This window comes from Manacus vitellinus, unplaced genomic scaffold, assembly GCF_001715985.3.
Source record: "Manacus vitellinus isolate BGI_N305 unplaced genomic scaffold, ASM171598v3 scaffold_31_pilon, whole genome shotgun sequence".
NCBI lineage: Eukaryota > Metazoa > Chordata > Aves > Passeriformes > Pipridae > Manacus > Manacus vitellinus.
The window spans coordinates 2,450,162-2,466,512 of record NW_021940379.1 but is presented as its reverse complement, the minus strand read 5'-3'; the positions used below and the strand labels follow the sequence as shown (position 1 = coordinate 2,466,512).

General features: G+C 47.8%; 1 protein-coding gene across 1 annotated transcript in view; it reads right to left on the bottom strand.

Moving 5' to 3' along the window:
• Positions 1–3,323: 3,323 nt before the first annotated feature.
• TMEM116 (transmembrane protein 116) overlaps positions 3,324–16,351 on the bottom strand; it is a 14,478-nt gene continuing 1,450 nt past the window's right edge. Inside the window, exons 2-10 of the mRNA XM_029961208.1 lie at positions 16,122–16,317; positions 12,141–12,272; positions 9,431–9,535; positions 8,014–8,063; positions 7,444–7,527; positions 7,226–7,364; positions 6,360–6,504; positions 6,190–6,263; positions 3,324–5,476 (exon numbers count right to left, since the gene is read on the bottom strand). Coding sequence (XP_029817068.1) covers positions 5,276–5,476; positions 6,190–6,263; positions 6,360–6,504; positions 7,226–7,364; positions 7,444–7,527; positions 8,014–8,063; positions 9,431–9,535; positions 12,141–12,272; positions 16,122–16,317 — 1,126 coding nt within the window. The 3' untranslated portion in view covers positions 3,324–5,275. The remainder of the gene's footprint in view (positions 5,477–6,189; positions 6,264–6,359; positions 6,505–7,225; positions 7,365–7,443; positions 7,528–8,013; positions 8,064–9,430; positions 9,536–12,140; positions 12,273–16,121; positions 16,318–16,351) is intronic.

Genomic DNA, 16,351 nt, shown 5'->3' with positions numbered 1-16,351 from the left:
TCTCTTTCTCCCTCTTCTTCTTCCTCAGACCTTTTGTAAGGCTGAATTCAGCATAAAACTCTTCTTTTTCTCACCTCCTCCAACAGCAGAACAGAAGAATGTTCAAGTTCTTATTACGAGTTGTTTTTATTTTCATGGTGGGATCTTCTGTGGACAAAACTCAGCATTGGGTTTATTCCTTCAGCCCCCAGTTGTGTGTGATCCAACCCTGTATTCCCATTCTTTCCTTTCTAGGAGATCCAACTCTTGGTTTTAGACTCTTCCTCTTGTTTGAGGGATTATCCTGGTCGGGGTCCCAGTGCTGCTGTGGGATCCCCCAGAGATCCATGTCCTGTGTCCCCTCCAGAGCCCAAATTCCCATTTCTCTGATGCCTTTGAGCTCCTTTTTGGGGGAGCCACAACTCCAGGGCTGCTCCTTCCCACAGCTCCCTTTGCTGCCTCCCCAGGGCAGGTTCTTACACCAGTCTGGAACATTGGCTCCAAAAGCTGCTTTTTTTAACCTTAATGAAGCAAACAAATGGACAGAATCTGTACATATTTCTAGTTTTCTACCTTTGGCTGCTTTTCTTTCTTTTGGGACTGGGTGGAGGCTTTTTATAGAGATATTTTGGTACCAAACCTGTGCAGACACTGAGTGAGTTTGGTCTGTACTGAAGTGCCAATTCAGGGCTACAAGTAACGACTTTGAACATTGTATTTCAGAGCTCCTCATTTTTGGGTTTACATTGACAAACCTGAGCCATGAACCCCCCAATTCTCTCTTAGGGCAGTTCTTTGTTGTCTCTTTTCTACATCAAACTCCCTTTAGTTGATGGCAAAGCAGTGTCTGACTCTTTCTATACAGTTTTGTAAAGGGTGATTTAGTTTTTCTACATGAAGGAAATGCTTCATGTCCCCTTCTCTGTCAGCACCTTGTCAGCTTTCCTTTAATCCTGATTTCATTTTCCAATGCCTGATTTATTGCAGAGGAAGAACAGTCCCTATTCCACCATCACTTTGATGGGAGTAGGGAGTGTTTGTGTGAGCCAGAATTGTACCTCTGACACTACATGGGATATTTGTGCACTGACCTGTCCATGAAAACTGAAGAGAATTAGCAAGAAACAAGAATATTTGTCATTTCTTGATTGTATCAGCAACTTTGCAGGGCCTTTGATGTGCACTTCTGTCCTTGCTCTCATTCTAGGTCATGTCAACGTCCACACAAGTCTGGAAATGTAAGATGGTTTCACTTTTAACTTGAAATCCATGGTTTTTTGGGGGAAATTGAAAGTTTTAAGTGTGGCAAATAGAGATAGAAACAAGAAATCACCTGTGTTTGAACAGGAGTGCAAAAACTTCCCTCCAAAGGCACTTTGTGATTCTGCCCTCCAAGGAGGAAAATACTCAGGCAGTTTTTTGGGAGACAGAAGTTGGCAGGAAGATGAATCAGATTGGAGCTACTCCCAGGGTGAGCACTGGAATTTTGTCACAAAGAACTGCTTTTTATGGATTTACTCTAAATTTTATTGTCTGGTATAAGTAAGAAAGGCCTGATCTGAAGCAGAGGGAGGAGGGACAGATTAGGAAAACACAATTTGAAGCTTCAAGGTCAAATGGTTTTATTTCTATGAGAAAATTGATTTTTTTTGTCTCTTTGAAAAGTTAAGTTTTACATTTCAAAGTTAAATACACTTTAATGGATTTATTTTCATATTTTAAAGTAGCATTTGACTTTCTCCTTCCTGTGTTTTGTTTTATTTTTCAGTTGACACAAATGCAGGACATCTTGTCTTGATTCTGTAAGGTTTTATTTGATAATAAATCTACTGATCCTTTATGGCAGACTGTGAATATTGTAAATATCTGGAGCTGGAAGGGTTGTATGGGATCAAAGAAGACTTTGTACAAACACTAAAAATGTGGGAAAGCTTTGTAGGTTGTTTTTTTTTGGTTTGTTTTTTTTTTTTTTTAGAATTTTATTTAAGTGAAGAAAAATCTCTGAAATCATTTGACCTTTTCAAAATTTGATGTATATCTGACTTCTCCTGTGATTGATTATTTTATGCTTTTATATCTGTATTAAAAATTAGAAGAACCTGACTGGGCAAAAGAGATTTGAGTTGGAAGTAGCAACATGTCAAAGTTTTGCTGTCCTTACTCCTGGTTTTCATTTTGGAAATCCCAGTCTGTCCCCACATGCCACGTTTAACTTCTGTGTGTTGAGATGTTCCCATTTCTCTCCTCAGTGTTCCCTGTTAGTTCCTTTGGGATCAGTATTATATTGTAAATATTCCCCCTCGGTGTATATAAATGATTTTACTAAACTCAACAGTTCCTGGCTGCTTTTGTTTGGTTCCCAAACCCCTGCAGGGCAGGAGGGGAGGAAGGACAGCTCTGGGATTCTCCTGCCAGCCTGTTTTCCCTGGAAGTGTCCAGAAGGTGTGTGAATGTGGCACTTGGGGACATGGGTTGGAGGTGAGCATGGTGGTGGTGGGTTAATGGTTGGACTCAATGGTCCTAGAGGGCTTTCCAACTTTTAAGGATTCGATTATTCTCCTGCCACCCCACTTCTCCCTGGAAGTGCCCAGAAGGTGTGTTGATGCAGCACTTGGGGACATGGGTTTGTGGTGAATGTGACAGTGCTGAGGGAATGTTGGCTCAGTCTTAGATGGCTTTTCCAACCTTAACGATCCCATTATTCTCCTGCCACTCTCAGCCCCCATCCCACCTCCCTCACCAATGGGAATAAGCACTTGGCTTTACATATTGTGAGATGAAAGGATGACTGACAGGCTGGGCTGGATGAATCCCTAGGAATTGGTGTGCTCTGCCTGGCAACATAATCCAAAACTGCCTTTTTTAAGCCCAGCTTTCCATTAACTGGCAGCAGCACCTGCCCAGTGCTCCCAGTTCAGCCCCCAGGTTTGTAGGATTGTTGTAGCCATGACTGGGCAGTGAGAGAGGGAGGGATGAGTCCTTCTGTGTTCAGTGACATTCCCCTGTCAGTGCCATTTCAGTGACACTGGAACTGGGAAGCCCTTCCTGTAGGAGGATGATCTGTGCAGGGGCTGATCTGGATGTGAGTGAAGTGGGAGCCCTGATGGAACCTGTGGCAGGACTGGGAGACACTGCTCCATGAGAAGTGGACTGGCCTGTCTTCAGGCTGGCCCTGGGCTTTTCCAAGGAGCGTGGAGTGCTCCCCTCACCTTTCTGGACAGTGTGCCTCAGTGTGGCACTTGTGCCCTTTCTGCCTCTGGAAATAGTTTCGTTATCCTCAAGTATGGTTTGATTTGTTGACAGGAGCCAGAGAGACCCTTGTCCCAGTGTCCTTTGTTCCATGAGCAGAGAAGGAGAAGGGCTCTGAGAAGGGATGGTGGGGCAGCTGTGAGTGTCCAGGGCCTCTTCTCAGTGAGAGGTAACATCAAGCTGCTTGGTGCCTTTGAGGCCTTAATAGTGGGTTGGATGGGTTGGAGCATCCAGACTGGGAAAGGGAGTGAGAGAACAATTTCCTGGGAGCACTTAAGGCAGCCCAACCAGCTGGGAGTGCTCTCCAGAAGTGGCACAAAACTACTCTGCCCTACTTCCAGGAGGATGTGTGGCCCAAGGAATGCCCTTCCCTGTCCAGGAAGAAGACTCCCCTCAAACCGATTGATGTGTTGAGCTTGTGAGGGTCTGTCAGCACCCCCTGAGGGCTCTCACTGCCACAGCTGAAGCTCCATGAGCAATCCTGGCATTGTTTCCCAGATAATCTTCCATCACTTCCCACTTCTGAAGCCTTAATCCCCTTTTAAACAAATTGCACTGGCCTGTCACGCTGTCCCCAGGCGGGGTCAGCCCAGGGAGCCTCTCAGGGAGGAGAGGGGGGTGTTTAATGGTGTTTAATGTGCTGCTTCCTCGTGCCCCTGAAGGGAGGGGGCTGTGCCAGGGAGGGGGTCCCATCCTCCCCCTGCAAATCCTGAGCCTATGAGACAGACATTCCAAGGAAAGTTGTCCCCCAGTTCAGAAACAGCCCGGATGAAGTGTCCTGTATCATCAGTGCTCAGGGAGTAAATGACACAATCCACCTCAGGCAGAAAGATTTTGGAATATAAAACCTCCCTGTATTTACTTGTGACTCCCAAGGGGACATTATGTCTGAACTTTGAGACTAGAAAATGGGCTCCTGAGGAGGATTTAAAGGCCCAGGTGGAAGAAGACACCCCAAAAGCTGCTGGGAGTTAAAACTGCCCTGTGTGGGACTTCCCATAGCAGCAGTGGAAAGCTGGACTCAGGCACTAGACTCGGCCTCCAGCTGCAGAAGACTCATTAAAACTGATCTGGATGCAAACACAGGGTTGGAGCTGGACCTGGTTTTTATCCTCTGGAACAGCAAAATTGAATTGTTTTGCTCAACCTCACTCTGTAAGAGAAAATCAGTCATTGATGAAAACACCAGGGGCATTGTGTGACTGACACACAGTTTACACAGTTGTGTAAGTTAATTATACAAACTGGAGTATTTCCTCTTCTTGTATAACCTGCTGTGTGAAAAATTTGGGTTAGACTCAAAAAGTGAAGCTGTTAGAAAATAAAGAGTGTAAATTAAGGGAGTTGTTTTCAACCCAGCTAAAGATCTTTTTTTATTTTCTGTATCATGGATGGACCTCAGTAAATAATTCACTTGAGCAGCTGGAAATGTAGAGAGACATTCAGATTTAATCCTGCTCACCTGGTTCATGATGCTCCACAGGGTTGAAGAAGCTGATTTTTGTGAGTATTGTGGTTGAGCAGGGGTTGGCACGAAGAACAGAAGGGAAATGTGCAGAATTCCAGGCATGGAAGTGAGCACTGATGTTTTTATCCTGCTTTGCAGTTCTTCATTCCCTGCAGTTGGCTCTTAGTATGGTGCATGTTCTCATGGTTATAGTGAATTCAAAGTCAGAGATATGAAAAATATTCACTTTGCTTTACTGTTATTTTGCAATGGCAAATACTTCAAGAAATAAAACAAATACTTGGAGAAGTAAAACATCCTCTGCTGGAGCTGGATGAGACCTCTGAGCTGTTACACACCATCTGCTGCATTTCTAGGGATATTTCCAGAAGCAGAAAGTCTGGACTAGAGATTTACCATGTTGAAAGAATTAATTTAGAGTCCATATGACCTGTAAAATAAATAACTATCTCCACTGAGTGTCTCTGACAGACCTGCTTGGGCTCCTCCCTCCCCACGGCTGGGACAGTTCGGAGCCGACAGCCCCATCCCGGGTCTGGATGACATTCCTAAAACACGAGGAGGTGTTGGCAGGACACTTCAGAGCAGCGTGGACGTGGAGCCCTCAGTGTCTGGGGGGCTGGTGGGGGCTGTGCTGGAGTAGAACTTCTTCTGGGAGCGCAGGAGGGGGGTCTGGGTGTCCACGTCCCGGCGGGCGCCGCGTTTGAGGGACAGGAACACGTGCTGGGTCCATCCGTACACCAGGCAGTTCAGGAGCCCCTGGGAAGCTGCTGTGAGAGCCTGGGACAGCACAGGGGGGATCAGGGCTCCTGGAATCCAGCACTGCACAGTGCTCTGAGCTCCCTGCCAGCCTGGAAAACCTCCCACTTCCAGCATGGAATTCTGGATTCAGCATTATTCACCTGCACCCCATGTGTGACGGAGCAATCTCATGATTTTTTAAACAAATAGTTAATAAATATCTAATTATATATAAACCCACGGAAATGTATTTTCTAGAAATATATTTTAATATATTATATATAAGATATTTTAAATAATTATATAATATAACACAATTTCTAAATTCTGTCTCAGCCACAAGAAGCAGCTGGACAAGTGTTATGAAGGAATCCCTTTTGGAGACTTAGGGACACAGGGAAAACACAGAGGAGAAAAAAAACAAACTGATTTCTGATTTCTACTCTTATTTGCTACAATTTCCATGATCAAAGAATTGCTGAAGTTGGAAAAGGCCTTTAAGATCACCAAGTCCAAACATCACCCCAGCACCACCACCATGTTCACCACTAAACCGTGTCCTCATGGTGCTGGATTTTGGTCACTGAGACCTTTTCAGATAAATCACCCACCAGAGATCTTTGCCAACCAAAAGCCCAAACCAGACTCAGGCTCACATGGAGTGATCCTTGTCCAGCTACATCCAGCTGGGACCAGACTCAGGATTAGGAGGCTCAGGAAAAGCCCAGGAGGTGGCAGGGGCAGAGATTTACCTGCAGGATCAGCAGGGCCATGTAGATCTTGCTGGTTGTTGAAACAGTCAACTTCAGCATTCCAAGGAGGACAGCTGTGAAAAGGGAAGGACAAGAGGGTGTTGCTTTAACCCCACCTCTCTGGAGTTCCACAGGGGAGCACTGTGGGAGGAACTCAGCTCTCTGCTCACCTGGGGCCCAGCAGCAGAAGAACACAATGGGGTAAAAGACCACTCGTTGTTCCACCATCTTAATCATGGCCCACTGCTGGTCCCCCAGGAACCCTGTGGAGTTCACAAACCTCTTGTACAGACCTCGGGCCTGGCTGAGGATCACCTGAAAGGGAACAGGCAGACAATGTTGTTTGGGCTGGGAGCTGCTGGGTTCACCCAGGACAGGTCCCACCTCAGTCCATCCAACCTTTTCCCACAATAGGGGGGGAAATCCTGGGAGAGATGTTGCTTTGCATGTGACCTTTTCTAAACTGAAGACTCTGAATTGATTTAGACTCTTAGAATCATAAAATCAAAAAGGAAAGACCTTCAAGATCATTGAGTCCAAACATTAATCACCTCCTGCTGACTATGCAGTAGGTGAACTCTGCTGCCAAGCAGAGCCTTCTCTACCTGCTAAATCCTTTTGGGGATGGGCTGACAGAACACAGGACTCTAGATGGATTTATGTGGTGGCACAGTGCTGTTTTCCCTCCCCTATCACCCCTTCCAAAAGGGAAGCAGCACCACAGTTATTTCTCTGCCATATTTACAAGAGCTTGTAGTGAAGGACAAGTGGAAATGGCTTCAAATTGAAAGAGAGGAGGCTTAGATGGGATGTTGGGGAGAAAGGGTGCTGAGGCCCTGGGACAGGTTGCCCAGAGAGGTGGTAGAAGTGATGGAAGTGTCCAAGGCCAGGCTGGACAGGGCTTGGAGCAACCTGGTCTGGTGGAAGGTGTCCCTGCCCATGGCAGGGGGTGGGACTGGGTGAGATTTAAGGTCCCTTCCAACCCAAACCATTCCATATGCAAAGATGCAGAGATGCAAAGGCCCATGTTTCTTACCAGAATGGCCACGAAGCTGATGAGGAAGGAGATGAGGAAGACCCCGATGCCGTAGAAATGCATCGCGCGGCAGACGGAGCCGCTCAGGGTCTGCGGCTCGTTGGTGGTCACGGCGACCTCCGTGTGCATCAGGAGACAGCTGTGGGACAAAGGGGACAGCCTGAGCTCCTGCCCTGCCCCAGCAGCCCTGGGGCTGTGTCAGAGGGGCTGAGGCTCACCCGTGCTTCTGGCTGAAGTTCTGGTAGCAATTGCTGCTGTTGCCCAGGCAAAACACCGGCACCATGAGGAGGAAAGGGATGAGGCTGAGAGGAGACAGGACAACAGAACAGTCACTGGTTATTGCACTGCTCCATCCCACCCCCAGCAAACACCACTTGGTTTTTCTCCTGTCACTACAGAGGAATTAAAATTGGTTTTGTTGACATTGCTCTGGAAAAGTATTTTATCAGCTTTACCAACGTCGGTGCTTTCATTTGTGAGGGTTAATCATTGGTAAAGGGAGCACCTTCTGGAAAACCACATCTAGTTAATAAAGTTATGATTAACTTGGTTAAAAAAACCCTCTTACTCTGTGTTTGTGAGGTCACACTGCTGTTAATGATGAGCTTTACGGGCTTTAGTAAATCTTGCTTCAAAACAAGTAGGAAGCAGAGATCAGCACGCTGCAGTTTGCCAAACCACATCATCCTGCCAGGGAGAACTAAACCTCACCAACACCACATCATCCTGCCAGGGAGAATTAAATTTTACAAATCTACTTCATCCTTCCAGGGAGAACTAAATCTTACCTCGACGAGATCGTTGCTATTCGGCCAACACAACTTGCATAATCTACAGCCTGCAAAATCCAACAAGTTTAGTTAAATCATCATTCCTGTACAGCTCCCTGGTCCACAGGAACCAGCTCCCAGGGAGCATTTCAGCAGCTGAGGGTCCTTCAAACTCTGATTAATCCCCAGGACAAATGTTTGGTTCTAATTTGCACTGAGTCAACATGGCCAAGTTCAGCCTGTGCTGATTTGGAATGGAATCAACCCTCGCTGACTGTCCTGTTCTGCTTCAGGAGGAGGATCAGAGAAGGGAACTTAGACCTGGACAAGGAGCAGAGACTTTATGAGCCCTCTGATGGGACTTGCTTATTTTTTGTACTGTTTATTCACTTTCCTTGGCCCTATTCCTCAGAAACTTCATGTTCTGGTGAAGAAATTCAGGCAGTTTGGGGTGTCCTGGTATCTGCTCACCAGGAAATGTGCTTTGGCAGTGGGACCCACCCAGCAGCATCAGTGCACTGTGGGACACTGAAGGGTGGGGAATTATGGCACGTGTGGGAGCCCAGCAAAAAGGAATCCAGTCCTGTAAGTGGATCCAAACCCTATGGATAAAAACCCTTTAAATTTAGAGTGATCTGCCCAGCCTGCTGCTCCTGAACTGACAGATGGAATATCTGGGATACAAAGCAAATGTCTGGGGAAGAAAAGGCTGTCTGGGGCAGTTTGATGGGATGAGATGCATCAGGAATATTCCACCTTGCAGGAATACACAGGGAGCCACACAGCAGTCACGGTGCCTCCCTGTTTAGCCAGGAGTGAGGTGGGAAACAACTGCAGGGAGGATTTTGGTCATGAGGTGTGTGAAGTGTTTGCTCAGCCTGCAGTGCAGGGAGTGTTTTCCTGAGTGCTGTGTCCTTGTTCCTCAGTTCCCAGCGATTACACTGGTGCCCCAAAGGGCTTTTGGAAAGGCCAGGGATGATGAAGTGAGGACTGGCCCCTGCTCCCTGAGCCAGCAGGTCCTGTTAGCACTAGTTCCCTTCACACCTTCTATCTCAAACCCTTACTGAGTGTGACACCTGAGGAGGACAGAAATTGTCAGTTCTCAGTTCCAGGCTGTCCAGGTACCCCCTGCTCTCCTGTCCCTCTGCTGTGCCCTGGCAGAGGGCAGTCACCAGTTTGGTGACAGCACCAAACCAGTCATTCAGCTGCTGCAAACCCCTGCTCTGCCAACTGCTTCCCCAGCCCCCAGTGCTGAGAGGCTCTCACAGACCCAGCAGTAACTCTGCTGACCTCATCAATTCATACAGCCATGGGGCAGAAGGGCCTTCAAGGTCCTTTTGGTGAGTGAACTGTTCTGTGTGCAGCCCCCACATCCCACCATGCCCCACAGTCAGACCTGGGCACCCAGCTGTTGTTCCACATCCGTCCTACTCACCTGGGGGAGCACCCTGAAGAGGTTCTGGTTGTACTTCACCTTCAGGTCCCTGTACAGGTGCCACGTGTAGTTGACAGTGTAGAGGAAAGAGGCCACGTAGAATATCTGGGAAATGCAAACATTTCAGTCCTATAATAACAGTTTCTGTAGCACATTTAGTTCCTCCCTGATGATCCAAAGCCTGTGGAACAGAGGCAGGAAGAAACATCTGCCAAAGGTGAGGATCCTTCACAACTCCTTGTGCTCACATCCAGGTGGGAAGAGCCAGGTTGAGGAGAGGCTCCCACTTTAAACCTCACAAAGGCAGCTTCACTTGGGGCTCAGACAGGGGACAGGAGAACTAATGACAGCAGGGCTGTCTTAGAAAATCAAATCTTTGTGATTTGGCTCATTTTTTAGCCCAAATTTTGGCAACAACAGGTCCAAAGGCACTTGGATCCTCTCTGTGCTACATCCATTAGGAAACAACACAGATGTGACATTTAGACTTTTTCATAATGAGCTCCCCACACTGGGAATTCACGGAAACGCAAAACAATGGGATATTTAAAGAGGAAAGTGAGGGCAGAGAATATCTGCCTGGGTTAACATTTCAAAAATCCCTTTTCTCTCCCTGGGAAAAAAGAGGAGAGAAAAGACAGAGCACACTGTTTCCCACTGAGAGTTTCACAGCCTGAGATGAGACCAAATATCTAAAATTTCCTGCAAAACCTCCCAGATCTTTATCCCATTTATTTTCAAATCCATGTTTGCTCCAAGCTGCCTGATCAGACCATGTCCACGCATGTGCTGTTTGTTACAGGAAACACACACTTCAGTGGCAAAGGCAAAGAGGAAGGGCTGGACAAGGGAATTTCTTTTCTTTGCCAAAAAGATAAGGAGCACAGGTTTGCCACCCTGGGATCATCCACGTCTGGGAAAGGAGTCACTGAACAAACTCAGCCTCCTTCACTGAGGTGGCAAATGCTCTTGGCTGGCTCAAGGGGCCGAGTCCAAGGGACTGTGACATTGCAGCAGGAACATTGCAGTGACTTTCCAGCTCATTAAACGAGCTTTAATGAGTGTTTGCTGCCCTTTTTCAATTACTTCCAGGGAAGGTCATCAAAAGAGTCCACAAATATTGCTGTCTTGCACTTCAGGCTCAAGAAATGTCAGCACTGCCTTCTGGTTTGGTGGAGGGAGCCAAATGCCCCTCGGGAAGATGACAGCAGAAAGTGAAGGGAATTCTGCTTTCCTGAGCCCCAGCTTTGGGGCTGGGGACAGTCCTGCAGCACTTCCCACGAGGAGATAAAGCAGAGACACCAGAGGCCCTCATTATCCCTCTTGTGTGGCTCCCATTGTGCTCCCCAGCGTGGGCAGAGCCTGCCAGGACATTATTAGGCCACTGGAACTGAACTGGAAGAATGTGGGGGAATTGTGTAATTATAACCACAATCTTTATTCTGCACTTTATTATTGTAACACAGAGGCAAGGCAGGGAGGAGGAGAGAACAACGTCAAGAGACAGCAAAGGGAGTAGTATTTACATTAATGTCAATCAGAGCTCTGGGGCTGAAACAGGGAAAACCCAAGAAGCAAAGCAATCTCCTCCTTTAGGGATGTTGGGGAGCTCCATCCACTGCAACACCAGCCCATGCATGGTGATAAACTGAGGGCAAACAGCCTGAATAAGGCAAAAGATTGTCCTGCTCCTGAGGCAATGCCTTGGGACATCCCAGGGACCCTGGTGTGAGTCTCTCCAAGGGCTGCCAGCTGCAAACACCCTGCTGAGCCCCCCCTGCCCATCCTCACCCTCTGACATCTGACTTTTTCTAGGTGCAGGTGTGCAGAGAAGCCACGTGTGTTTATGAGACACCCTGTGAGACATTTATTTGCTCATTCCACGGGTTCTGCTCCACAGAAGCTGCTGGTTGAACCTCTCCCTGGCTCCTTCTTACGCACAAGGTGTTCCCAACACCCCCAAGGGCAGAGGGGGGTGTGGGGTGGGGTGTCCTGCTCAGTCACGTGCCCACTGTGGACAGGTTGCCATGGCAAGTGCTCCATTTGTTTTCATTTCTCCCAGAGCAAACAGCAGTGACAGCTCTTGCCAGGCACAACCCAGCTCTGCCACCGGGGCAGTCCTTGTGCCAGGGGGGACTGGAGTGGCACATGGAAGAGGGGCCTGGTGACACCGGCTGGGGTCAGGATGTGGCCCTGCACACCCCACCACAGCACCCTGACTGTCCCCTCTCCTGTAAGGACTAACCTTGGGAAGAACAACCAAGAGCAGGGATGTTTATATGAGTAATGCTGTAAATGTGAGCTCAAGTGTGTCCCAGAATGTGTCTGCTCCTGCCCAGGCTGGAGGAAGCACAAAGAGGAAAAGAAAATCTGCTCTTTGAGAGGCACAGAGATCCTCTGGGCAGGGATCCAGCAGTAAAGAGATCAAGCCCCATTCACTCACTTTACACAAGCAACCACAAAATCCCATGATGTCTTTGCCTTCCTCATGGCCTCTCCCACACCAGAGGATCCTGAACCCAAATGTCATTATCTCCCTTTTCCACACAAAGGCAAGACATCAATAAGTCAAGTTCACACAGGGAGCCTCTGCCAAAACCTGTCTATAAACAGCCCTCACAGCCACAGTGATCACCAGAAGGGTTAATTGTGGCAAATTACTGTTCCAGCAGGAATGTGATGCCACGGGGGTAGGATTAGGGACACTTACCTGTCCCGTTGCTTGCAGGTTGTAGCAGATGAGGTCCTGCTGGGAGGTGGGTGAGCTGTAGAGCAGAGCCCCAGCCAGCCAGCACATTCCCAAAAACAGGTCAGAGAGGCTCAGGTAGAAAAGTGGACGCACCTGGGGGGAAGGGAAAAGGCTCATCAGGTGTGAGAGGCACCACAACACTCCCACACCCACTCACAGCTGCAGCTTTACCCTGTATCAGACATACAGACATTAAACACAGCCTTCCAAAGCCTTTTCTGCAGGAATGAGTGTCAGTAGAAGGCCAGTGTCCCACTGCAAACTTATTTTAAAAGCCTTAATTAAGGATAAGTGGGGTATGAGTAGCACTTTGTAGAGGGATGATTTTACCCTCAGGGAAGCACTATGACAAGATTTCTGAGAGTCAATTTAACTGCAGCAAACCTTGAAAGCTTCAAGTAAAAAAGTCTCTCTCTACTTTCACAGCTAAGGGAGTTTAAAGAAAAGTTCTCAGATGGAAATAATTCAGCTGTTACTCCTAAATATCACCCTTCTTTCCAGTCCTTTAAAATGACTGTACCAAGTCCTAGTAGAAAGATTAATTGTGCTCAGACTAATCAACCAAGCATGGACATCAATACATCAGGTTATCAGGTGTTATCTGAACAGTGTTATCCCCCTGCTCTGCTGGTGAACTCTCCTTGCAGACAAAATCCACACAAATTCGTGCTCTCAGGAGCTGTTCCAACGCAGATCCCCTGCTCTAACCACCCTTTCTGCCACTGGGATCCAAGAGCAGCATCAAAACTTACAGGAAATAACTCAAATATCCATAATTTCACAATTCTGCAGAATGGGAGAGGCTGGCAGGGAGAAGAGATATTATGTTTTAAATCAACTCAGAGAGAAATTAAACTTTTGGCAAACACAAACCCTTCTTCAGATACGAAATAACTTTAAACAGGCATTTTCCCCCTGTGTTCCATGTCATTTCAGCTGGTGACTAAGGCTGGGTCTATGTCACATGCCAGATTAACTTCCACTGAGAGCCATTAGTCTGCTGGAACAGAGTCACGTCTCCTTTAACAGCAGTTTCCAGCCCATTTCCAGTTTGCAAGCACTGGCCAGGACTGTAAACACTGCAGGAAAACATTTGTGCAAAATTCTGGCCAACATTTTTGTCGTTAGTGGGAGAGCAGACACTCTGGAAAAGCAACCTGATTATCTACATTTTTAATTGTAGCCTTTGGTACCTCATTTTCAGCATCCTGGAGAGAAAACGATGGTGGTTTTCTTTCTCTACAGAAAATTATAATGTTAAAGACAGCATGGAAACATTTCAAGGGGCTGTGGTTTTTATATTTTTTTTTCATGGAATTGAGCTTCTGATGGGATTTGCCTCAATATTGTCCTGGAAGTAAATATTTGCCACCCATCGTGCTGGGCTGTACTTGTTCCCATGAGCAATGAGAAGGAGATTAGTAAGGTAATAAGATGTAAGGTAGATCTGATTGAGCCAGATTTACCTTTGAGGCATAATGGCACAAATATCTGGAGTTAATATTTATATAATTTCATTTATATGCCTTTTTTAACCAGGCTTTTCATTGCTGGTGCACAACTGAAGCCCTGGTACGACAGGCTGGGGACACCACCCAGTTTGTGAGCAGGGCAAGTTAAACCAAACAGCTCTAAAATAAGCAAAGAAGCAACTTTTGCAATCGAACAGGTGATCCCTTTCCCCAGCAACAAGTGCCCTTGGAGCGAGGAACCACTGGCTGGTCGAGGAGTTTTGGCCCAGACCTGAATAAAGAAGTAGGTGACAGTGATAAGCGAAGCCAGTTTGGTTCTGACTTGCAAAAGGGGAAAGCAAATACCAAATGGTATTTATAAAATAGAGGAAGGGACTGGAAAGACGTAATGATTTCCATCCTGGCAGCTCCAGATGCCAGGCTGGAGCACGCACGGGGATGTGGCTCTGTGGCCATCACCCAGGCACATGGTGAGCTGACATTTCTTCCTTCAGCCCGTTGATCTAAGCTTTCTTCTGAATGATTTAGCTCAGGCTGAAGAGTTTTATTGACCCCATAAAGACAGAAAAGCTTCAAGAGTGCAATATTTGATTTCTGGGGACAGGAGGGGAAGTGTTTCTAACATCATTCTCCTCCCAGGTTCAAGAGCTGTTTATTTTTAAACATTTTGCTGTGGGTCCTCATGACTCAGGGAATATGTTTGTGGCAAGCTTTGATATGGATCTCTTCCAGCCCCTTTGTTTACAAACTTCCACTGCAGACCAGAAACATGAGGACAAGGCAATGGGGAAGTTACTGAAGATTGTGTCGCTTTTGAAACCCCAGCAGCAGATCTCCCCTGGCACCAGCAGAGGAGCCTGGAAGGCTGTGCAGGGCAGTCCCTCCAGCTGGCACCCACCCCTCCCACCCGGATTTGAAGCAATAATCTGAGCAGAAACATCTGGACTCCCTCGAGCAGGAAGGGCCCATCTGTGACCTGGAGCCATGTGTGGCTCACGAGCAGCTCCAAGCCACAGCCACATCATATGATTTGAGAGAGAGCAGAAGGGCTCCGGAGTGACCAGGCTTCTGGCCATGGAAGTAACGGGAAGAGGCTGCTGAGTCACACCAGGACACCTGCCAAACCCAGCTCTGCATCATTCCAGAGTGGAGGACCCCAGGAGAGAACCACATGTGGAGCTCTCCTGGTGCAGATGTGATAGAAGGAGCCTCTGATGTGCACCTTTAGCAGCACAAGCTCAGGTAGGTTTTCCATCCCAGCACTAAGGCCAAGTCCCAGCCTCCATTTCTCCCTGCAAATGCTTGGAGATCTCCAAAGCTCCTTCTGGATGTGCTGGGCAGAGCATTTCCAGGAGGAAAGACTCCTGTGTGTTATAATGGGGGCAGATTTGCCCTACAAACTTGGACTCATGTTCTCCTCCCCACTCTGCTTCATCCAGCGATGTGTCAGCTGTCGGCTTGCCTGCATCCCTTCTGCAGGAATAACTCCCTGCATTCCCTGGAAATCCTGTTCTCTGGGCTGCAGATCAAACCCATGATGTACAAAGAACAGTGAAGATGAGAGAAGGACAGATACAGCTGCTGGCAGCTCCACTGTCCTTCTGCTCTTACAGTAACCTGTTGCCTGCAAATCCAAACCCCAGCTTCACAGGGATTAGCTCTGCTCACTACCTCTGGGAAGTCTGGGACACACAGAGGGACTGTGTGTGGATACCCAAGCCTGGCAGGACGAGACAGATGTCTGTGGATACTGTGCATGTGCCAGACACCTGCTTGGTATGTCAGATATATCTCAGCCCCAGGGGGTTCCTGCATAACCTGTGCATGGGATGCCCTTAGGATGTGCCAAGCACTGCATTCCTGTCCCACGTGCAGGCTGTCCCACCCCAAGGGATGTGTGCACCTGAGTCCCACAGCTTCAGCATTAGGAATGTTCATGGCAGGGGTGACCCTTCCAAAGCCCCACTGCAGAGTCCAACACAACAAACTGCTTTTCAGCTCCTTTTTGTCTGAACTTTGAGTTGTATCAGCTGCATCTTTGAGTTGTATCAGTCTTAGCAGTGCACCTGCCTGGAAATCTCCCCAGAGATACCCAAAGACCTGTAAAAGAATTTCCACAGGCACATCTCCAATTTGCACTTCAGCAGCTTTGTGCACAGCTCCACAGCACTCCAGGGGTTTTGTCCCACCGAGGAGGGCACATTAACAAATCCCTGCTCCCAGGAACAACTGGAGTAGCAGAAAGCACGGGGCTGAGGGATCTGCTTCTCCCTGCACAGGTACAGTTCAAGGTCAGCCCCTTCAACTCCTATCACAGACAAAGAGCCAAAATCTTGTCAAGCCCTTTGCCTCCCAGCTGTTAAACAAGGTTTAACCACATAACCCTGAGACCTGCAGCTGCTCCAAGGTGATCCACCTGCACAGGACCAACACCTCGGCTGAGGGAGGGAGAGGGAGGCACAGCTCTTACCTCGGGGGACCTCACTGCGTTTTGGAAGACGGCGTAGGCAATAATCGAGCTGGAACCTACAACGCTGAGAAAACAAAGCACAGGTTGGAACAGGAGCGCGTCTGCCTCGCCGGGTACGCGAGTTCTCTCTCTTTTTTTTTTTTTTTTTCTGGAGAAAATCGCCTTTGCGATAGTAACTCCGTTCAGCCCGTCGTACCTGAGCGATAGGCCATGCAGTGCACTGGATCCAC